We start from the raw sequence: 21,078 nt of genomic DNA on the forward strand, positions 1-21,078 counted from the left end.
GAAACGGGAAAAGAATTTGTTTTAAAAACCATGGATTGTCAAAGGATTGCTGCATTTTTTAAAAGCAAATAACCTGACATCACTGTAAGTGTTGTTTACACTGGTCCCCACTGCTTGAACCAACACATTTTAGTTACACAAACTGAAGCCACAGTCCTGTGTATGAATGGAGCTTTGGCTAGCAATAAGTAGCTGATTGGTTAATAATGATAAAAGCTCCTTGTCTGTTGGCTACTATGATTGGTTCCAAGGAAACTGATCAGCTTTTGGGTGTGAATGTTTGAGGAAGAAGCCGTCAGACCTCTGGAATGGAAATAGCTGTCCTTCATCTTCAGTAAAAAGCCTCTCAAACCTGAAGATAACCAGTTTATGCTCAATACATGACCCCCAAGCCCAAGTCCTTTAGCTTTATACATTCATCTCTTAAATTGGATTTTGTTGAAAGCCTTCTGAAAGTCAAAATAAACCACATCCACTAGCACCCCTGATCAACTGTAACACTCATTATTGTCCTCAAAGTATTCCAGTCCATCTGACAGACATGACTTTCCTTCTGCAGTAATTTCTCTTAATTTTGCCAATTAAGTTGGTGGGAGAGGAAGAAAGAAACGGTGAATTTCTTTCCAGAATGTTTTTGAGGTTGTGGATTGATCCCACAGATGAGGGATTTATTTTATGAAGAGAGATTGAGCAGTTTAGGCCTGTACTCTCTGGAGATTCATAACAGGTCGAAGGGCTGTGGAGAGTAGACAGGAGAATGGAGTTACGACTAAAATTGAGACTGAGATCATATTAAATGGTGGAAGGCTCAAGAGACTGAATTGCCTACTCCATCTCCTAGTTCTTACAGAATTGAGTGTCCAATAGAAGACTGAGATTGGTAGTAGATGGAAAGTATTCAGCCTGGAACTCAGTGACCAGTGTGTGTTCCATGGGGATCTGTTCTGGGATCTCTGTCCTTTGTGATCTTTATAAATGACTTGGATGAGGAAGTGGAAGGGTGGTTTAGTAAGTTTGCCGATGACACAAAGGTTGGTGGAGTTGTGGACAGCGTGGATGGCTGTTGTAGGTTGCAATGGGACCTTGACAGGATGCAGAGAAGTGGCAGATGGAATTCAACCCAGAAAAGTGTAAAGTGATTCATTTTGGAAGGTTGAATCAGAATGCAGAATACAGGGTTATTGGCAGTATTCTTGACAATGTGGAGGAACAGAAGGATCTTGGGATCCACGTCCATAGATCCCTCAAAGTTGCTACCCAAGTTGATAGGGTTGCTAAGAAGGTGTTTGGTGTGTTGGCTTTCATTGGCAGGGGGTTTAAGTTTAAGAGTCGCGAAGTTATGCTGCAGCTCTATAAAACTCTGATTAGACCACACTTGGGATATTGTGTTCAGATCTGGTTGCCTCATTATAGGAAGGATGTGGAAGCTTTAAAGCGGGTGCAGAAGAGATTTATGGGAGTGCTGCCTGGACTGGAGGGCAGGGCTTATGAGGAAAAGTTGAGGGAACTAGGGCTTTTCTCATTGGAGCTAAGAAGGATGAGAGGTGACGACAGGGGTATAAAGATGATGAGAGACATTGATAGATTGGATAGCCAGAGACTTTTTCCCAGGACAGAAATGACTGTCATGAGGGGGCATAATTTTAAGGTGATTGGTGGAAGGTATGAGGGAGATGTCAGAGGTAGATTTTTTTACACACGGAGTGGTGGACGTATGGAATGTGCTGCACGCAGTGGTAGTGGAGTCAGATGCATTAGGAACATTTAAGCAATTCTATTATAATGTAGGGTACGCAGGGTAGCTTGATCTTAGAATAGGATAATAGGTTGGCACAACATCATGGGCCGAAGGGCCTATACTGTGCTGTATTGTTCTATGTTCTTAGTGCTCATAAAATTTTCAAGTCAAATTGGTGTGATTTGCAGCAATGTGCCATTATTAATATATTTGTGCAACACACTGCTTCAGAGGGACAATATTCCCAGAGCAAGAGGCATCAGCATCATAGCTGTCATTCCTGTCAGAGCTGTTAGAGGTATTGGGAGCGAGGTGCTTCATTACCAGAACCAATAAAAACATAACATGAATAAAGGAGAAACTGTTCATCAGATGTAAAGTGATAAAAGTGTTGTTCCTGCAGAAATGAAATCTTGCTTAAGCCTAACAGAGGATACCAGCTGCAGCAATGGCTGGAAGCAGCAATCGAGTTGAATTTTGCTATGGGGTGGCACATTGGTTACAGAGCTAGGGACCTGGGTTCAATTCCAGTTTCAGGCAACTGTCTGTGTGGAGTTAGCGCATTCTCCCCATGTTTGTGTGGGTTTCTTCTGACTGCTCCAATTTTCCCCCAACAATCCAAAGATGTGCAGGTTAGGTGGTTTGGCCATACTAAGTTGACCAGTGTCTCGGGATGTGCAGGTTGGGTGGGTTAGCCATGGGAAACACGGTGTGGAGGTGCCAGTGTTGAACCGGGTACCACAAGGTCAGACGTCATTTGACACCAGGTTATAGTCCAACAGATTTATTTGAAATCTCAAGCTTTCGGAATGTAGCCCCTTCGTCAGGTGAAGTGAAGGAAAGCACATCAGTACAGAATTTATAGGCAGCGAGATAAAAAGATTGTACAGATGGTGTGTGTGGAGTGTTGACAGGCTAAACAATTGGTCTGTGCTTGTGACCAAAGTGTCAGACTGTGTGAGCAAAGTGCCAACAGCTGAATAACAAATGAAGGGATGATTAAATGAGGCAGAGAGCTAATTGCAAAAAATTAAAAATAATGTTGTACTGGAGACAAACCAAATGACTGGAATATAAGCGTTGCATGCCAAGGTCTGACCAAAAGAATAAGTAATACAAAACTTGTAAAAATTAATTAAGGTAGAGAATACCAAGTTGTGTGGGAGGGTGAACTGTGACGAGGATGCAGAGATCCTTCAGCATGATTTCGACCGGTTGGGTGAGTGGGAAAATCAATGGCAGATGCAGTATAATTTGGATAAATGTGTGGTTATTCACTTTGGAAGCAAAAAGAAAAAGGCAGATTACTCCCTGAATGGCTGTAAATTGGGAGAGGGAAGTGTGCAGTAGGACCTGGGTGTCCTTGTGCACCAGTCATTGAAGGTAAGCATGCAGGTGCAGCAGGTGGAAAAGAAGGCAAATGGTATGTTGGCCTTCATTGCAAGAGGTTTTGAGTACAGGAGCAGGGATGTGTTATTGCAGTTATACAGGGCCTTAGTGAGGCCACACCTAAAATATTGTGCGCAGTTTTGGTCTCCTTTTCTGAGGAAGGATGTGCTTGATCTCGAGGGAGTGCAGCGGAGATTTTCCAGGCTGATTCTGGGGATGGCAGGTCTGACATATGAGGAGAGATTGACTAGGTTAGGATTGTTTTCGCTGGAGTTCAGACGAATGAGAGGGGACCTAGTGAGGATGTTCCCGTTGCTAGGTGTATCCAGAACCAGTGGTCACAGTCTGAGAATTTGGGGGAGACAATTTAGGACGGAGATGAGGAGACATTTCTTCATCCAGAGAGTGGTGAGCCTGTGGAATTTATTACCACAGGAAGTAGTTGATGCCAAAACATTGAAAGTATTCAAGAGCTGGTCAGATATAGCACTTGGGCGAATGGGATCAAAGGTTATAGGGAGAAAGCAGGATTAGGCTATTGAGTTGCATGAGCAGCCATGATCATGATGGATGGCAGAGTAAGCTCAAAGGGCCGAATGGCTTCCTCCAGCTCCTACCTTCTATTTTCTATCATAACAGGTTATCAAGGTGATGGTGTCAAAACAGAACAGTAGGGAAAATTTTACAAACACAGAACTGTGTTGAGGTTACGTGTGGCGTAACATGAACCCAAGATCACAGAAGAGGCCATTTTCATGTGTATCCATGTTGGCTATCAGTTTCTGCTTGGCGACTCTGCATTGTTATATGTCTTGAAGACCACCTTGGAGGACACTTACCCAAAGATCATAGGCTGCATGTCCTTGATCGCAGACATGTTCCCCAACTAGGAGGGAACACTCCTGTCTGGCGATTCAGCCTCCAATCTTTGGGTAAGCATCCTCCAAGGTGGTCGTCAAGATACACAACAACACAGAATCATCGTTGATTGGACAGTAGAGTGGGGCCATGCGTATCTGTAAAATCTTCCTCACCTTGAGAACTTGTTGTGATCTCTCTACCTTAATTTGTACAGCTTTGGATTACTTATCACTTTAGTTAGATCCTTAGAATGCAACTCTTACATTTAACATGTTATTCCAGTCATTTGGTTTATCTCCAACACCACCTTACTTTTCATTTTTTGTAATTATCTCTCTGCCTCATTTAATTGGATTATAGATCATCCCTTCACTTGTTATTCAGCTGTTGATACTTTACTTAAACCATCTGACACTTTGGTCACCTGCAGAGACTTAATATTCAGCCTGTCGACACTCCACTCACACCATATGCACCTGCTTTTGATCTGCCTAAAACTTTTGTGCCTATGTACTTCCCCTCACCACCTGACAAAGGAGCAGAAGTCCAAAAGCTTGCGATTTCAAATAAACCTGTTGGACTATGACCTGGTATCATGTGACTTCTGACCTTGGCCATGGGAAGGGCAGCTGGGTGACTGTCCGGAAGGGGAAAGGGAATAGACAGACAGTGCAGGGAACCCCTGTGGCCGTTCCCCTCAATAATAAGTACACCGTTTTGGATACTGTTGGTGGGGGCGACCTGCCATGGGAAGGCCATAGCGGACAGGTCTCTGGCACTGAGCCTGGCCCTGTGGCACAGAAGGGAAGGGGGAGAGAATAGGAGAGCAATTGTAGTGGGGGATTCAATAGTAAGAGGCACAGATAGGCAGCTCTGTGGACGCAAACGAGATGAACGGATGGGGTATGTTGCCTCCTGGGTGCCAGGGTCCGTGATGTCTCAGATCGTGTCTTCAAGGTCATTAAGAGGGAGGGTGAGCAACCAGCAGTAATGGTACACATCAGTACCAATGACATACGTAGGAAAAGGACAGAGAATGTGAAAAACGAGTACAGGGAGTTAAGTTGGAAGCTGAAGCCCAGGACAAACGGGGTAGTTACCTCTGGATTACTACCAGTGCCACGTGATAATGAGGTAGGAAATAGGGAGAGAGTGCAGCTAAACACGTGGCTACAGGGCTGGTGTAGGAGGGGGGGCTTCCATTATGTGGATAATTGGAGCACATTCTGGGGAAGGTGGGACCTGTACAGTAAGGACAGGTTGCACCTAAACCAGAAGGGCACAAATATCCTGGGAGAGAGGTTTGCTAGTGCTGTACGGGATGGTTTAAACTAGATTGGCAGGGGCAGAAAACCAGAATTATAATTTGGAGGATGAGGAACTTGGCCTTCCGTCAGACACATCAGGGAATGAGGTTGTTTCTAACAAAATGTGGTGGATGGAGCGTAATTGCGGACACAGAGATTGTTTGAGGTGTGTATACTTCAATGCTAGAAGTATCAGAAATGAGGCGGATGAACTTAGAGCATGGGTCAGTATTAGGAACTATGATGTTGTGGCCGTTACAGAAACTTGGGTAACTCAGGGACAGGAATGGTTGTTGGAAGTTCCAGGATTGAAATGCTTTCAAAGAAGTTGGGAGGGTGGAAAAAGAGGCAGGGGAATGGCATGGCTAGTCAGGGCAAGTATAGCAGCTACTGAAACGCAGTTTGAGAATGATATGTCTGCAGATTCACTTTGGGTTGAGGTCCGGAACAAGAAAGGGTTTTTTTTTTTACAGACCCCCTTATAGTTGGAGGGAAGTAGAGGAGCAGCTTGGGAGGCAGATACTGGAAAGGTGCAGAAGTCACAGGGTTGTAGTCATGGGTTACTTCAACTTTCCAAATATTGTTTGGAAATATTTTAGTTATAATAGTTTAGATGGAGCAGAATTTGTTCAGTGCGTTCAGGAAGGATTCCTGACACAGTTTATCGATAGACCAACACGAGAAGAGGGCACTTTAAATTTGGAGCATTTTGCCGGTAGCGATCATAAACTCTGTTACAGTTATGGAAAAGGATAGGTACGTACAGCAGGGTAAGATTTATAATTGGGGGAAGGATACTTACAATTCTGTTTGGTGAGGACTGGGTAACATAAAATGGGAACAGATGTTATCAGGGAAGAACACGATTGAAATGTGGAGATTGTTTAAGGAATGCATACTGCGTGTGCCCGATATATTTGTTCCTAGCAGACAGGGAACATGCGGTCGTGTGAGGGAGCCTTGGTTCTCAAGAGAGATCAACCGACTAGTTAAGAGGAAGAAGGAGGTTTATGTAAGGTTTAGGAAACAAGGAATGGATAAAGCTCTAGAGGGATACAAGTTATCCAGGAAGGAGCTAAAGAAAGGGCTAAGGAGATCTGTAAGGGGGCATGAGAAAACCTTGGCAGATAGGATCAAGGAAAACCCCAAGGCTTTTTACACATGTGTGAGGAATAAGAGAATGACCAGAGAAAGGGTAAGGCCGATCAAGGGTTGTAAAGGGAATTTGTGCACGGAGCCGAAAGAGATAGGAGAGGTCCTTAATGAATACTTTTCATCGGCATTCACAGTTGAGAGGTACCTAGTTGTAGAGGAGGACAGTGTTTAACAGGCAGGTAGGCTAGAGGAGGTCGATATTAGTAAGGAAGATGTACTAGGAATTTTGAGGAAGTTGAAGATAGATAAGTCCCCCAAGCCTGATGGGATTTAGCCAAGGATTATACGGGAAACGAGGGAAGAGATCACAGGGCCTTTGACGATGATCTTTTCGTCCTCACTGTCCATGGGTATAGTGCCGGAAGATTGGAGAGGGGCAAATGTCATTCCCTTGTTCAACAAAGGGAACGGGGATAACCCTGGAAACTACAGGCCAGTTAGTCTTACATCAGTGGGGGGCAAATTATTGGAAAGGATTCTGAGAGACAGGAATTATGATCATTTGGAAAGGTACAGTTTGATTCACGATAGTCAGCATGGATTTGTGAGGGGTAGATCATGCCTCACAAACCTTATTGAATTCTTTGAAGATGTGACCAAACACGTGGGTGAAGGTAGAGCAGTGGATGTGGTATACATGGATTTAAGTAAGGCGTTTGATAGGGTTCCCCATGGCAGGCTTATGCAGAAGGTGAGGAAGCATAGGACAGGAAGAAATGTGGCAGCCTGGATTCAGAATTGGCTGACTCTTAGAAGGCAAAAGGTGGTAGTGGATGGAAAATATTCAACATGGTGCTCAGTTACGAGTGGTGTACCACAAGGATCTGTTCTGGGTCATCGTCTATTTGTGATTTTTGTAAATGATTTGGATGAATGAGTGGAAGTGTGGATTAGTAAGTTCGCGAATGATATGAAGGTGGGTCGCGTTGTGGACAGTGCGGAGGGCTGTTCTAGGTTACAAAGGGACATTGATAGAATACAGAGCTGAGCTGAGAAGTGGCAGATGGAGTTTAATCCGAAAAGTATGAGGTGATTCATTTTGGAAGGACAAACTTGAAAGCAGAATACAGCATTAATGGAAAGACTCTTGACAGTGTGGAGGAGCAGAGGGATCTTGGGGTTCATGTCCACAGTTCCCTGAAAGCTACCAGCCAGGTGGATCGAGTTGTTAAGGTGTATGGTGTGTTAGCTTTCATTAATAGAGGGATTGAGTTCAAGAGCCTTGAAGTTATGGTCCAGCTATACAAAAGCCTGGTTCAGCTACATCTGGAGTGTTGTGTCCAGTTCTGGTCGCCTCATTACAGGAAAGATGTGGAAGCATTGGAAAAGGTGCAGAGGAGATTTACCAGGGTGTTTCCTGGAATGGAGGGAAGGTCTTACAAGGAACGTTTGAGAGAGCTAGAGCTTTTCTCTTCAGAACGATGAAGAATGAGAGGTGTCTTGGTAGAAGTGTACAAAATGATCGGAGGTATAGATAGACAGCCAGAGACTTTTTCCTAGGGTGGAGGTAGCTATTATGAGGGGGCAAAGTTTTTAAAGTGAGTGGAGGTAGATATCGGGGAGACATCAGAGGTAGGCTCTTTACACAGAGAGTGGTCGGGGCATGGAATGCATAGCCAGAGAGGGTAGTGGAGTAGGCCTCATTGGAGGCATTTAAGCAGCTATTAGATAGGCATATGGATGATAGTATAATGTAGACCTCAGGATTAGAGTAAAAGTTTGGTGCAACATTGTGGGCCGAAGAACAGTACAGCACAGTACAAGCTCTATGTTCTAAATGTAGGGTTAGAGGGATAGAATGGGGGTGTGGTTCTGGGTGGGTCTTCGGAGGGTCCGTGTGTGGAATTGATGGGCCAAATAGCCTGCTTTCACACTGTAGGACTTCTATGATTAGGCTGAGCAAGTATCCTACTGCTATCCACCTGCTGCAAATTACCATAAATCCTACTGGAATTTGATACACAGACATTGCCGTCATCTGAGGAACAGAATAAGGATTCTTTTACAATCCATGTTCAGTCAAGCTAGCTGTCAACAAACATGATGAGAGTTTACTCAAAACATGCATCTTTCACAAACTGCAAGCATCCCAAAGCACTTTACAGCCAGTGAGGTAATTTTGAAGTCTAGGCATTTGGAGAAAAGACAGTTAATAATTTGTGGGATAACAAGGTGTAGAGCTGGATGAACACAGCAGGCCAAGCAGCATCAGAGGAGCAGGAAGGCTGACGTTTCGGGCTTAGACCCTTCTTCAGAAATTTGTGAATGTTAAGTGCTCACAAACAGCAGTAAGGTAATGATAAAATCATCTCTTTTCGGAGTTGGTAAAAGACTAAATATGGATTGAGACACTAGGCAGGCTTACCTTGTTCACCTTCAGAATGATACCATCTCATATCCACCTCAGGTGGTAGGCAGGATCTTGGTCTCCTGTCTCATGTGAAAGTTGGCATTTCCAACAATGCACACTCCCTCAGTGCTGCATTCTGTTCAGCTTTGATTTTGGACTGAGATGAATGTAAACAATCAGTCTGAAACTGAATGTATCTGCTGTGACACATATGGCCCTCATGGAGAAATAACCTATTTTAATGGTTACCATGTGATTTAAGGACCATAACTGAAACTGAATGTATCTGCTGTGACACATATGGCCCTCATGGAGAAATAACCTATTTTAATGGTTACCATGTGATTTAAGGACCATAACTGAAACTGAATGTATCTGCTGTGACACATATGGCCCTCATGGAGAAATAACCTATTTTAATGGTTACCATGTGATTTAAGGACCATAACTGAAACTGAATGTATCTGCTGTGACACATATGGCCCTCATGGAGAAATAACCTATTTTAATGGTTACCATGTGATTTAAGGACCATAAGGGAGCTACTGGCTCCTGAGAACAGTGACCTCAACATCTGTCTCTCACCTGCAGCTTGAAAATTGAATAGAATTTAATGGAACCTTAGAGTTTTACAGCACAGAAAGTGTTCTTCAGCCCTCAGCATTGTAATAACATTGCTCTAAATAGCGATTATTGCATTAAATGCTGGACTGCCACCTCAGGCTCTGTTCACAATGCCCATGGTTTTGGAATAATTCAATATGGAGCACATCTTCCCCTTTAAAATATCTGACAATCCTGGTTAATGGGGATCTGGAGGAATAATCATGTTGAATGTTGCAGTCATAAGAAATGTCCATTAAACACCAATTGAAATTCCTTCCATTTAAACAGCTAAGGGGCTAAGCATCAAGTGAACACCCAGAATAAAGTAAGCACTGTATTCAAAACATTCAACAGTATTGGAGTGCTGTGTTGATATTTTGAAGTTTGATTTTTATGGGTGCCAATTGCTAGAAATTGGGGCAGTACGGTGGCTCAGTGGTTAGCACTGCTGCCTCACAGCACGAGGAACCCGGGTTCAATTCCACCCTCGGTGGCTATCGGTATGGAGTTTGCACATTCTCCCTGTGTCTGCGTGTGTTTCCTCTGGGTGCTCCAGTTTCCTCCCACAATTCAAAGACGTGCAGACTAGGTGGATTGGCTGTGCTAAATTGCCCATAGTGTTCAGCAATGTTTAGATTAGGTAGGTTAAATGGGGATGGGTCTGTTTGGGATGTCTGAGGGTCGGTGTGGACTTGTTGGGCCAAAGGGCCTGTGTTCACACTGTAGGGATCCTACGATGATGATGATTGTCAATTTTTTTCTTTGGAATGCCCTGAAATGGCTTTGCATTTATGCCAGCTCCTTACTCCATCCCTTTCACCCCTCACCCTCACCTGCTGAGTGGTCCAGTGGAGTGGGAAAGGGCTGCCAGCCAGCTTCCACTAGGATGCATACCCAGGGCTCTGTCTGGTCTGGGGTTTGAAGTAACGGGCTTGCTCCTGTAGTTAAGCTGTGTTCAAGTGCAAGTGTTGAACAGAGGAGTCACCATTGTGCTGCTGCTCTCTGAGTGTCTTTTAAACTTCTTCCTTCCAATGGGTGGACAATGTTCAAGTGTTTGAGAATGAAAGAATCTCCTGCACCTCTGAAGAAATGTAACTCGCTGAGCTACAATTTTCCTGGTGGGAGTCACTCAGAGTTTATCCATTGACAAAATAATGGCTATGCCTGCTCAGTGCCACATATCTGTTATTAGGCATGTCAATAGCTACGTGCTCAGACCACATGTCTGGAAGAAAACCATCATTACTTGAGTGGATTGAGCTTCAATTACTTCCTTACAGAGCAGTGAACTGCAAAGTGACTGTCTCCTGTCCTGGCAAGAAACCTTGTGATATAAAATTTGGTACACAATCAAACTGGATGAGTTCCTGATGGTAGGCTAAGTATCAACCATCAACCACTCGTAAAACGGAAAACTACCCTGTGACAGGAAGGAAAGAAAAGAATCAATTAATATCATCCTGATATTCCAAATAACTTTACCAACAACAAAATAACTCTGCAGTGTAGTCTCTGTTTTAATGTGGGAAACACTGCTACCAATTTAAGCACACCAAGGTTCCAGGAATGTAATGTTGACTCGATAATCTGTTTCAGTGAGATTGGTTTTCAGATAAATATTGGCCAGCACACCCTCAATCAGACTGGATAGATGGTTGAACCTTCTGACCTCAAGGCCACGATTGAGCCCAGCTGTCAGTATTGGAGTGCTGCGTTGATGTTATGAAATTTGGTTTTTATGAGCACTTATTGTTCTATGTTCAGTTTTTATTCCTATTTATATGCACTACCTCTGCAGCCCTGCGTCCCCAATATCCTCCAGCCCATATCTTCCAACTCCTGCATCAACATTTAACAAGTCTTGAAAAATATCAAGTCACTGTTGTTATGAAAACTCTAGTTTAGATTTAAACAATCCTCAGAACATTAGAGATAACACGGTGTGAAGCTGGATGAACACAGTAGGCCAAGCAACATCAGAGGATCAGGAAAGCTTGACGTTTCGGGTTGGGACCCTTCTTTAAAAACGTCAAGCTTTCCTGCTGTGCTCATCCAGCTTCACACCGTGTTATCTCAGATTCTCCAGCATCTGCAGTTCCTACTATCTCAGAACATTAGAGTTTTGTTTTGGGACTGCATCATCTTGATAAATGTATACTTTCTCATACAGAAGGAAAATATAGCCCTTAAAGGAGTGGAAGGTTTCTATCAGTTCCTCTTCGGTCAGCAAAAGTAACTGTGTACAACTCTACAACACAGATCTGTCCTTCCTTGTTACATCACACACATGATTGAATCCTCCCTCTGTGGCTTATTAACCATTTTAAAACCTCTGCAACAACAGGACAGAATGAATTTCTTTGGGAAAGTCATCCACTGAACCAGTTCACTGAGCTGAGGCAGATGCTAAGTTCATTTGAGGATGAGAAGAGCTGTTCTGTGTAACATCCCAATGTCTAATTCTCTAGAGTTTTATCAAATCTATAGAAAATAACTGCCATTGAGGTACAGATCAGCCATTATCTAATCAAACTATGGGACAAGCTTAAGGGGTTGAGTGCTCTGTTCCTCCTCCTGTGTGAAGTACTTCAAAATGCCTCCATATAATGTTGTTTTGTCTTTTTTTTAAATAGAGGACGGAGGTAATGAGCTGTCTATTTGGAAAGCCAGTAAACAGCTTGGGAGGCCTTGAGTATTTTTTAATTAAAGTTGGAACAATAGAAGCAGCCTGATGGGTGTAGCCAGCTCTCATGGACCAGGATTTCTAGTTTTTTTTAGCCTACAGGTCAAACAGAAGCTGCTGGAGTTTTGAAGAAGTAGAAGTTATCTTTTCCGTCTCTCAGTTAAAACTAGATGCTGGGGGTTTCTCTCTGCGACTGGGTTAATTGGTAGACAAATCTATTTTCTGAATTTGCCTTCTTGCCAAGGGTTGCATTTATGAGGTGTTGATAATTTATAATAGTTACTATATCTATTATTCTATTAAGTTATTCTAAATTCTTCTTTATTTTGTTGTATTTTAACAATAGTGTTGAATAAATGGTGTTTTGCTTAACATCAAGTAGTTTGACCAGTCAAATTGCATCTGGAACAGAGCATGTTACATTTGCCTTCAAAAAAGAAGTGTTAGGGTCTAGGCTACCTTCTTAAAATATTTTGAGGGGGTCTGGTCTGGTCCATAACAGTACACAAAGAACTTTTACAGAACTGCAAGATCTTGTTTTACCAAGAGGCAGGAGCATTAACGAAGATGCCTCAGATGGAGTCTTGACTGTAGTTCTGGAAGAATGTGGAGACGTTAGAGAGAGTGCAGAAACTGGCCATCAGAATCATTCCAGGAATGAGGAGCTTCAGTTGTGTAGTTTAGACAAGTGAAGATGTTCTCAGTGGAGGAAAAGGTTGAAAGGAGACTTGTTGATGGAATTCAAAACTGTTAGGTGTGTATTCATCATTGAAAAGGACAGACTGTTCACCTTAACAGAAGGGTCAAAAGGCAGAGGATATTTATGTAAGGTGATTGACAAAAAAAAGTGCCAAGGTAGGCATGAGAAAAAGCTTTATGTAATAAAAACTCATCTGAGAATAAGATGAGATTTGATCAAGACCTTCCCCCATAGGAACAACGCTGGTGAATGTGAAGATCTGTGAGAATATCTGTTGACGAGGGTGTGACATGAAAATCGGGCTGGTTCCATGAATGTAGCCAACAAAAATTGCCCTGAAATTCTCAATAGTATTCTTTCAAAGTCATGCCTGAGTCTAGAAGATCAAATGCTGTTGGTATCTGAGGAGTGTGGCAAATATACAGTTAATGAAATGCAAGACATCCAAAGGAATGCTCAACAAGAATACAGGAGCAGGACTATGTCATTCATCACCTTCCACTTGGACTATTTATAATCCATACCTTGATCTCAGTCACATGCATTGGCCCATATAAGAGCACATGAAGTTTACAAAAACCTGTCAATTTCAGTTTTGAAATTACCTCCTGCTTTGCGGCTTCAGCAGATTTTGGGATTTCATTCCTCACTTTTACAATGATTAGCTTGAGAAGAGACTGACCTGTAAAGTGTGTGTTGCTTAGCAACTGCAGCTTTGAGCCAGACTGACTTCCAGAATAGAGACAATTGTCAGAGCTGCCATGGTAAACGTGGAAAGCGAGAAAAAGAAATCTTGCTTTTCATGACCTCAGGACTAATAAAAACACTTCACAACCAATGAAAAATGTTTTTGAAGACTGCAGGAAATAAGGCAGACAATATGCACCTAGCAAAATCCCACACACTCTAATGTAGTTAATCTGCCTCCATTTAGCAGTGTCAACACAGTGTGGAGCTGGAAGAACACAGCAGGCCAAGCAGCATCGATAAAACAAAGTGAAATTGTGATGTTTCACCCTTTCAGCTAGTAAATGGATGTTCAAGTTTCTCTTTAAATGGCTATTTTTCTCTGAGAAGATCCTGATATTAGAAGTACTGAGTGAGTAATTCGGCCTGAAGTGCTACCTTTTGGATGAGGTGTTAAGCCGAGGCACATGGACGTGAAAGGTGCCTAGGTATTATTTGCAAAAAAAAAACCGACAGTGGTAGCATCAGAGGAGCAGGAAAGTCGACGTTTTGGGTTGGAATGCAGCAGGATCATCCCCAATGGATTCCAAACAACAGTTAGGCCATCCCAATTTGGCCCAAACTGCATCAACCTTTCCCGCTCCTCTGACGCTTCCTGGCCTGCTGTGTTCCTCCATCTCCACACTGTGTTATCTCTGGCTCCAGCATCTGCAGTTCTTGCTATCTCCACTTAGCAGTGTTTGTTAAGAGATAAATATTGACTAGGGAGAGACCACTGTCGGGTTTTTTTTTTGCAAATAATACCTAGGCATCTTTCACGTTCACGTGCCTCGGCTTAACACCTCATCCAAAAGGTAGCACTTCAGGCTGAATTACTCACTCAGTACTTCTAATATCAGGATCTTCTCAGAGAAAAATAGCCATTTAAAGAGAAACTTGAACATCCATTTACTAGCTGAAAGGGTGAAACATCACAATTTCACTTTGATTTATCGATTGTGAGATATGGGCTTTGCTGGCTGAGCCAATGTTTATTGCCCTTTCCAAATGCCCTTTAGAAGATGGTGCTGAGCCACCTGATTGAATACACACGACAATAAATGATTTAATGTAAATACAGTGAAAAGTGAGTCCTGTCACTGTGCATCAGCACCATTTTCATTAACTTAAATGTTTTTCCCTTTATTCATTGACGGGATGAGGGCATCATTGGCCAGGCTGCATTTATTGCCCATCCCTCATTGCCCAGAGGGCGAATAAGAGTCATCCACATTGCTGTGGGTCTAGATTCACATGTAGGCCAGACCAGGTAAGGAGGGCATTTTCCTTCCCTATAAGACATTAGTGAACCAGATGGGTTTTTCTCCAACAATAGACAATGGATTCATGATCATCATTAGATTCTTAATTCCAGATATTTATTGAATTCAAATTCCACCATCTACCATGGTGGGATTGAAACCCAGACCCAGCCATTATCTGGATTAACAGTCCAGCAATAATACCACTCGGCCATCAGCTCCTCTCTAAAACAAAATATAAAGAAAGATAACTTGAAGAGAGTCCAACTTCTTCTCCGACCCTACAATCCTACTCTGAGCTACAGCAGCCCATGCCATGATGCTGGAACGGACCCACTCCCTATGGAAGTGAGCAGCCTTGCTCCATGCTTTGCAGGCTGATCGACTGATTCTAGTCACACTGTCTCTGAAGATGCCACCGCAATTCCGGAACCCATTGAAGCCGCCACGTCCTACTGAAGAACTCTCTTTATCGGGTAGGTTTAAGTGAAGACTGAGAAAAAACTCAGAAAAGAAGAAGGGGAAAGGCAAGAAAAAGCAGAGGACAAACCCAGGTACAGGAGCCTGGAAACTGCCGACTCTACCATTGTCCCTTGACTGCAGAGGCTTCTGGAACTCTTGCTGTCTCTTTGGCTTGGTAAACGCATAATACAATAAGGAGAGAATCCAGGATTTTAACCAGGTGACATTGAAGGAACCGCAATATATTTCCAAGTCTGGGTGATGATTGGCTTGGAAGCGAACATGGCAGCATTCCCATATCAAAGATTAGAACACCTACAGTGTGGAAGCAAGCCATCAAGTTCACGCAGACCCTCCGAAGAGCATCCCACCCAGACCCACTGCTCTACCCTAACACCCTGCACGTCTCACGGCTAAGCCACCTAACCTTGGACATCCTTGGACGCTATGGGAAATTTAGCATGGCCAATCCACCTAACCTGCACATCTTTGGACTGTAGGAGGAAGCCCACACAGACACAGGGAGGATGTGCAAACTCTACACAGACACCTGAGGCTTGGCATAGATCATGGGTTCCTGACAGTGTGAGGCAGCAGTGCTAACCACTGAGCCACTGTGCTGCCCCTGCTGCTGCTGTGGTCCTTCTAGACTTTAGAGATTATGGACTAGAAAGTTGTTACCTGAGGAGCCTGGGTGAGTTGTTCAGGTGCATCTTGTAGATGGTACATCCTGCAGTCATAACGTGTCAGCGGTGGAAGGACTGACACCACATCCGCAAACAACCAAGTGGATTGCTTTGTCCTGGATGGTGTCAAGCTTCTTGAGTATTATTGGAGGTGCACCCATCCAGGCAAGTGGGGAGTATTCCATCACACTCCTGATTTGTGCCTTGTAGATGGTACTCAGGCCTTGGCCATTAGGAGGTGAGCTGCAAGCGAGAGGCTGCTCCTTTAGATCAACAGAGGGGAATACAATTATATGAATAAATAATTGGTGAATAGCCAAAAGGGAGAGAGCAGCAGTAAATCTCAGGTTTGCAGGTTGTCAATAATGGAGTATCATAAGAGTCAGGGTTAGGTTCCAAGTTGTTCACAATTCAGATAAATGATTGGGAGGTGGGGATCCATTGTAAAGTTTTCAGATTTTCTAATGATACCAAACTGGTTGGGAACATTAGTTCAAAGAGGATACAGGGATACTAAAGGAGGACTTTCCCAGTCAAAGCAAATGTGCTAGAATATGGCAGATGAAATACAAAGTAAATAGAAGTGATGTTATTCACTTCGTAGGAAAAAAAAGCAGAAAGGTAGGATATTTCTTAAATCGTGAGAGTCTGGAAAGTGCAGGTGCCCAAATGGGTAGAGTCATACAGCACGGAAACAGACCGTTTGGCCCCACTAGTCCATGCCGACCAGGTATTCTAAAGTGAACTAGTGTCACCTGCCTGCGCTTGGTCTCTATCCTTGTGAACCTTTCATATTCATGAACTTATCCAAATGTCTTTTAAACGTTGTAACTGTACCCACGTCCACCACTTTCTCTGGCACATCATTCCACACATGAACCGCTCTCTGCGTAAAACCAAAATGTTGCCCCTCAAGTCCTTTTTAAAATCTTTCTCCTCTCACCTTAAAAATATGCTCCCTTGTTTTGAATTCACCCACCCAAGGGAAAAGACCCTTGTTGTTCACCTTACCTATGCCCATCATGGTTTTATAAACTTCAATATCACAATATAACATCTTGTACAGAAGTCACATGCAGATACAGCAAGCATTTTGGATGGCAACTAGTTTTTTAGCTATCAATGGAAGGGGGTTTGAGTACAGAATATGTCTTGCTGCTGTTGAGTAGAGCCTTGGTGAGACAGCACCTGGAATATTGCATATGGTTTTGGTCCCCTTACCTGAGGAAAGATACGTTTGGCGTAAAGTGTGCAACAGGGTTTCACCAGGTTAATCCCTGGGGTGGCAGGAAAGAGAGATTGAGGAAGTTGTGACTGTGAATTTGAAGAATAAGAGATGATCTTATTGAAATTTACAAAATTCTTGCAAGGCATGACAGGATGTTGCTGATGAGATGCTTCCCCCAGCTGGTGGGTCTCAAGGTGTAATTTTAGCATAAGGGGTAGTGCACTCAACTGAGATGAGGAGCAATATCTGCAGGGATGGTGAATCTTTGGAACTTTCCAACCAGTGGGCTGTGGAAACTGAATCACTAAGCATGTTCCCAGTGGAATTGACAGGCTTCCGGAAGCTAATGATATCAAGGGAGAAAGTGCAGGTAAGTTATGTTTAAAGAGATGATTCCTCAAGTGGCATAGCAAGCTGAATGGTCTAAATGTCTTTCCTATGTTCCTAAATCTGTTTAATCAGGCATTTGGTTATTCATCCTAATATCTCCTCAAGTGGCGCAGTGCCAGTTTCCACCTGATTTAATTCTGGTGAAGCTGGATGTTGCAGTACATTCAAAGGCACTATTGTCAGTTGTGGTAATGTTGAATGAGTCTGCACCCTTGGAATAGGAGGTGGAGGGAGGGCATATGTCTGTATGTACACATGATGTGGATATATGTGTTGAGACCACTCTTCCCCCTTCCCCCCGAGAGAGAGAGAGAGAGAGAGAGAGACACACACACACACACACACACACACACACACACACACACACACACACACACACACACACACACACACCCATTGGCAGAGAGAATGGCTCTGTGTTTGGACCAACATCAACAAACATTGTAGCCTGTCATGTTTGATGCAACCTCACCGAGCTATTTCTTATCTTTCTTCTCAGTTTACCGAAGCCATGGAGTCATCATTACATCTTCAAATAAAGAAGTGGAAACACATGAACATGATTGTAAGTATTCATTCCACCAGTAACTCTCAAGTTCCTGCTGTAACATCTCTCAATTTCTCCTCCTTCTGCTAAATTGCTTTGTGAAAATCTTCGGCTTTCACTCAGCATTTGCCCACCTGTCTTTGATTAAACGAGTGATGCTTGGTAACACTCTCTGCGCCATGGGCCATTTTACTATTCAGTGGTGCAATATAAATGTGGAATGTTGTTTCTTGTCAGGAGAGATGAATTTACTCAATGATATGAAAAGTGCTGTCACCATTCTGAGTGACGTTTGTCATGAACGTTTGTATGAAGTCCTTTGCACACTATTACGTGGCAGCGTAAAGTTGTTCAGGGTTGATTATTGATGAGACAAAGAAATTTTCACAAATATTGTACAGTGTGATTGCATTGCTCATCTTTCCTTTGCCAAATCAGCAACATTTTTTTTCTCTGAGAAAATGTGATGTTTGCTCTCATATGTTTTATTAATGACTTGGACGAGGGGATTGAAGGATGGGTCAGCAAGTTTGCAGACGACACAAAGGTCGGAGGTGTCGTTGACAGTGTAGAGGGCTGTTGTAGGCTGCAGCGGGACATTGACAGGATGCAGAGATGGGCTGAGAGGTGGCAGATGGAGTTCAACCTGGATAAATGCGAGGTGATGCATTTTGGAAGGTCGAATTTGAAAGCTGAGTACAGGATTAAGGATAGGATTCTTGGCAGCGTGGAGGAACAGAGGGATCTTGGTGTGCAGATACATAGATCCCTTAAAATGGCCACCCAAGTGGACAGGGTTGTTAAGAAAGCATATGGTGTGTTGGCTTTCATTAACAGGGGGATTGAGTTTAAGAGTCGTGAGATCTTGTTGCAGCTCTATAAAACTTTGGTTAGACCGCACTTGGAATACTGCGTCCAGTTCTGGGCGCCCTATTATAGGAAAGATGTGGATGCTTTGGAGAGGGTTCAGAGGAGGTTTACCAGGATGCTGCCTGGACTGGAGGGCTTATCTTATGAAGAGAGGTTGACTGAGCTTGGTCTCTTTTCATTGGAGAAAAGGAGGAGGAGAGGGGACCTAATTGAGGTATACAAGATAATGAGAGGCATAGATAGAGTTGATAGCCAGAGACTATTTCCCAGGGCAGAAATGGCTAGCACGAGGGGTCATAGTTTTAAGCTGGTTGGTGGAAAGTATAGAGGGGATGTCAGAGGCAGGTTCTTTACGCAGAGAGTTGTGAGAGCATGGAATACGTTGCCAGCAGCAGTTGTGGAAGCAAGGTCATTGGGGTCATTTAAGAGACTGCTGGACATGTATATGGTCACAGAAATTTGAGGGTGCATACATGAGGATCAATGGTCGGCACAACATTGTGGGCTGAAGGGCCTGTTCTGTGCTGTACTGTTCTATGTTCTATGTCTATGTGGGCTGTGTATCTGCCTGTCACCTACTCACCATTTCTGGCATAGGGGAATGTGTTGGTCTCCCTACCCATTCTAGCAATGAGTCCCAATGAATGGTTTTAAACCATTGGGTATTAATGCAAGCATCTGGTATAATGCAGCGATGTGAGTCAGTTAGCAGTGATTAGATTAGATTAGATTACCTACAGTGTGGAACAGGCCCTTCGGCCCAACAAGTCCACACCGCCCCTTGGAGCATCCCCCTGTAACCACACACCCCTGAACGCTACGGCAATTTAGCAGTGTGACACTAGCGAGAGACCTTTGATGTTGCTTTGTCTTGACTGTAAATAACAGGCAGCCCATTGTGCTGTCTTAGTGATGAAATATACCTCACACCCATTGTGTTGGATCGTATCCAATCTTTCCTCTGACTAAACAGAGAAGAATAAGAGACAGCGACACAGGCAACCAGCCAGTTTTTTTGTATTAAATGGTTATGTGGCACACATCCCAGAAAAGCCCAAAGGAATGAATGAGAAAGTGGTTGGAAGTTTTTCTGTTTCAGTCAAACAAGCTTTCTCCTGTAGCACTGAAGCAAAGCATTTTCATTGTTTTTTTTATTATTACACGAACACAAGCTGTGCCGATTTCCATTAAGTGGTCTTGCTTTATCTGCATGATTCTCCGTTTCCAATCCCGTGATGGAGATAAGGTCAATGAAACAGCTGAAGCTGATCAGGCCTTGCTCACTCTCCAAAAAACTCCTGCAAAGAGGTCCTGGAGCTGAGATGACTGACCTCCAACAATCACAGCCAACTTCCGACATGCCTGGTATGACTCCAACCAATGGTGAGTTTGCCCCTGATTCCCATTGACGCCAATTTTGCAAAGGCTGCTGGATGCCACAGTCGATCAAATATGGCCCTGATGTCAAAGACAGTCTTCCTGCCTCGTGTTTTGCAAAATTAAAAAGCTACACAAAATTAGGGGGTAATTTTGCCTTTTTAAGTAGCTTACCTTGCTGCATGCTGTGGATGAGTGGGCAGACCAAAGGAGGAAGAAAAATCCGGAAAGCCAAATGGGGGCAGGAGCATGTCAGAGTGTAGCCTGGATATGCCTTTGTAAGATTTATCCTTGCCCACGCTCCCGGATCGGCTCCCTGTGTCATAAAAGAGTCAAGCCATGGTGTAAGTGAGCACTGTTGCAGGCAACAAACCCACAATTTTTTTTCTTTGGAGTGTGCAACTGGTTTAATCCACTGAGAGCACCCTTTGTCTTTTGTGGAGTTTATGTATGTAAAAGTAATCTCAAGGAGCTGACCCATGCACAGCCCACACAAGGAGTTTCAGCTTGTTACAATATTGTACAACTTAAACAGAACATTGGCTGGAGCGCATATATTCTGCTGTGACCTGCAAATCGACGACTCAGTCTTGACGGGACCTTCCGCACAGTGCAGGGAGGTGGTGTACATGGGAAAGGGTTCCGCTGTGAAATGCTAATAGATCTAGGAGCTGTTATCATTCCAGAATGACTAATGATAGGGAGGCGATGACCTAGAGGTATCATCGCTGAACTATCAAT

At 43.5% G+C, this 21,078-nt stretch overlaps 1 protein-coding gene across 1 annotated transcript in view; it reads left to right on the plus strand.

Annotated features, from left to right (window-relative positions):
* The window catches only part of jam2a (junctional adhesion molecule 2a), a 93,257-nt gene that overhangs the window by 35,688 nt on the left and 36,491 nt on the right, over nt 1-21,078 (plus strand). The window contains exon 2 of the mRNA XM_048540565.2: nt 18,043-18,108. Coding sequence (XP_048396522.1) covers nt 18,043-18,108 — 66 coding nt within the window. The remainder of the gene's footprint in view (nt 1-18,042; nt 18,109-21,078) is intronic.

This window comes from Stegostoma tigrinum, chromosome 12 (genome assembly GCF_030684315.1).
Source record: "Stegostoma tigrinum isolate sSteTig4 chromosome 12, sSteTig4.hap1, whole genome shotgun sequence".
NCBI classification, from domain to species: domain Eukaryota; kingdom Metazoa; phylum Chordata; class Chondrichthyes; order Orectolobiformes; family Stegostomatidae; genus Stegostoma; species Stegostoma tigrinum.